Source organism: Apodemus sylvaticus, chromosome 1 (assembly GCF_947179515.1).
Source record: "Apodemus sylvaticus chromosome 1, mApoSyl1.1, whole genome shotgun sequence".
NCBI lineage: Eukaryota > Metazoa > Chordata > Mammalia > Rodentia > Muridae > Apodemus > Apodemus sylvaticus.
The window spans coordinates 29974986-29977910 of NC_067472.1; the positions used below are offsets into that span (position 1 = coordinate 29974986).

The following is a 2925-nucleotide window of genomic DNA, read 5'->3' on the forward strand; positions in this document are numbered from 1 at the left end:
TTGCCATAACTGTGGCAGTATGGTGTAGCCAAGGAATGCCAATGGATTTTACTTCAGGTGCCAGTGTCAAATCATGGGAATGGTTGCCAAGAGGATCATTGTGTTGAGACAGACTTGGAAACCATATCTAGGCTTTTCAAAAAGAGTACCTTTATTTATTGGTCTTATTTTCTAAGGACTTGGGCTATGGAGCCAGAGGCAAGTGTGTTTTGTTCTCGACATCCATAGTCTACTGAAATGGAAGCGTTGTGATTGCTTAGTTTTGGGCAGCTTGAAGTGCGTGACTATTAATCTGTTATTTTTTTCCTCCTGTGTTTTGCCCTACATCATTGTCTTAGGAGAAATGGCAAAGCGAACCTTCTCTACCTTGGAGGCGTTCCTCATTTTCCTTCTGGTAATAATGACAGTCATCACAGTGGCCCTTCTCACCCTCTTGTTCGTCACCAGTGGGACCATTGAAAACCACAAAGGCAAGTGTGTCATGGGCTCTTCTGAGTGTCACTCCCAGACTATAGGATATTTCTAGATTGTTGGGCTGAACCAAGATGAGCACTGGTGTCTTTCTGCTTTAGCTGCCTGTGGGCAGCCTGAGATGGCTGTCTTCCACAGCACTATTTGTGTTTTCTGCAATGATAGCAGCTTTTATCACAGCTACCTTTGTCCACAAATAGCCAGATAACAGCCAGTTACACATATACGCTTAGTTTTTCTGTTGATGTACTCATAGTTCAAGGTTCTTTTAGGTCTAGAAAGTCCACCTTTCAACACTAAGCCTTTCTTTACCTGCCTGTTGGCTGGTCTACTCTTCTACTGGGAGCAGAGAAGAAACCACACCAAACCAAACTAGCCAAACAAACTACTCTAAAACAGTAACGCTAGGTTTTCAGACCCAGTTCCTAAAAAGGCCAGTCAATTTCTGTAAAAAAGGCATACCTTATCATGATATCATATCTAATCTTAATTCACCCAAGTTTCTGAGAGGAGAAATTGTGGCATTTAGATATTGATTTCCTTGTAGCAATGCTGGAGGCAATTTTACTTTCTGAATGTGGCCTAGGGTGCATTTCTAACTACTATTATTATTGGGCCGTGGATGGAGCCTTTGTTTCAGAGCAAAGATGCATGGCTGAATAGAGAAGATAGGCGAGGGTTGGATATTTTGACCAAATTAATAGGGAGAGAGAGAGAGAGAGAGAGAGAGAGAGAGCCTCAGGTAGAGTAGCAAAGCAGATGGAGCTTTCTCCATTTGTGGCCTCTTCATTTTTGCAGTGCATTCCTTGGCACATCTTGGCACCCTGAATGCTCTGTAACTACAAAGGACTAAGGTTTGTCTGTTGCAGTGGTGAGCAAAGTCGACTCTTGGACTCCTAGAAGTGAAATCATCCTTAGGACTTAATGTCGCTCATTCAGCTTGGCTCCTATAATTACAGAATAAGACGGAGACTCAGGAGATTATCAGAGTATATTCTCATAGCAGTACTATTGCATTTTTGGGGGTGTAGGGTGGGGTGGGGCACGTGGTGGGGGTTGTGTAAATTCATAAGAATTCTGTTGTTTTCTCATGTAACTTTAACAAAATGTTCATAAGGTTCTAGTGTTGATACCATTTTACACATTGTAATCCCAGGATTGTAAAGAGCTCGTGCACTCTGTGAGGCTTGGTCTCAGTTTGTGTCACATTTGGCACATGTACCACGATGCTGGCAGCAATGTAGAAAAAGCACAAGTATACTTTCCTTCCTGTAATATCTCATGCTGTTCAAGAGACGCCTGTGGGTCCAACTCCCCGTGAGATGCCGCTGTAGGAATACCGGTTCTGATTTGAGGTTGTCTGGGCACCAGATTTATCACATGTTCTTTGTGAAGTCTTAGTTAAATCACTTCTTCAAGTCCAGGTTTCAGGGTTCCTATTTACAAACATGAAAAGGTTATATTAGAATTGTGAGGGTCCCAGCCTGGGCCCTAAAAGCACTATCAAGCTATGTTTGGTTATTCATCCTTAATGGGCCAAAGTCATAGTGAAAACTAAAAAGATTTATATTTAATACAGCCACAGTGAGCAGAGGAACAAAGAGGGTCAGTGATTCCCCCCACCCCCATCCCAAGTCCACCTGACATGAGGTTTAGTTTTAAACATAGGGCAAGTGGTATGCATAACTGCTTGGTCACATATCCTGCCTGGTCAAAATGGGATCCTTTGTACCATCCTGGTCTCAGTTCTGGTCTTTCCTGTAAGGTACATTGACCAGTGGTCAGACCTACATGAAATCTCCTCTAGGAGATAAACTCTCACCCCAGCACTGGCTGGCACCACATTCCTACCCATTTCCTGTTTAGAGCATGGAATTTCTGGGGGAAATTCCAATGTCTTAGGGCCCATTGTTTTAGTAGCTAATAGCCATGGGGTGGAGAACTTAATGCTATCTTCATTATTAATTATCTCTTAATAACATCTCCATTGCTGCCAGGCTGGTTATAGTTGGCATTATTGAACACTAAAATTTCAGTTCCAAATTTCTGGAATCTCAGAAGAGATCAGATATCAATCCCCTTCTTTAAGTACTTACAAGGCCCGTGGTGCTGTCATCTCATGCATTGGCTACTCCTGGCTACTGTCTAATGGTAGCAAAACAGAAAACAAGCAAATGTATATGCAAAATGTCCAGCTATAAGAAAAGTCAAAGCTGTGTAGTAGCACTGCTCCAACTCTTTACTGTGTATTCACAAAGTTACCACTCAAAACTATGCTAGGAAACATATTAACCTCTTCTTTCTGAGGAAGTCAGAGATATTTAGATTACAAGATGTGTTTGGCTAATAAGTGGTAGAATTAGATTTCAAACCAAGAAGTTTGTGTCTGGCACTTGCCTTTTAATTTCTATCATTTTTCATCCCCTGATAGCCATATACGCTTGTAGGTTATAA

At 41.9% G+C, this 2925-nt stretch overlaps 1 protein-coding gene across 1 annotated transcript in view; it reads left to right on the forward strand.

Annotated features, from left to right (window-relative positions):
• The first annotated feature begins 343 nt into the window (after positions 1-343).
• Positions 344-2925, forward strand: part of Asah2 (N-acylsphingosine amidohydrolase 2) — an 81868-nt gene continuing 79286 nt past the window's right edge. Inside the window, exon 1 of the mRNA XM_052172564.1 lies at positions 344-470. Within this exon, the coding sequence (XP_052028524.1) occupies positions 344-470 (127 nt within the window). The remainder of the gene's footprint in view (positions 471-2925) is intronic.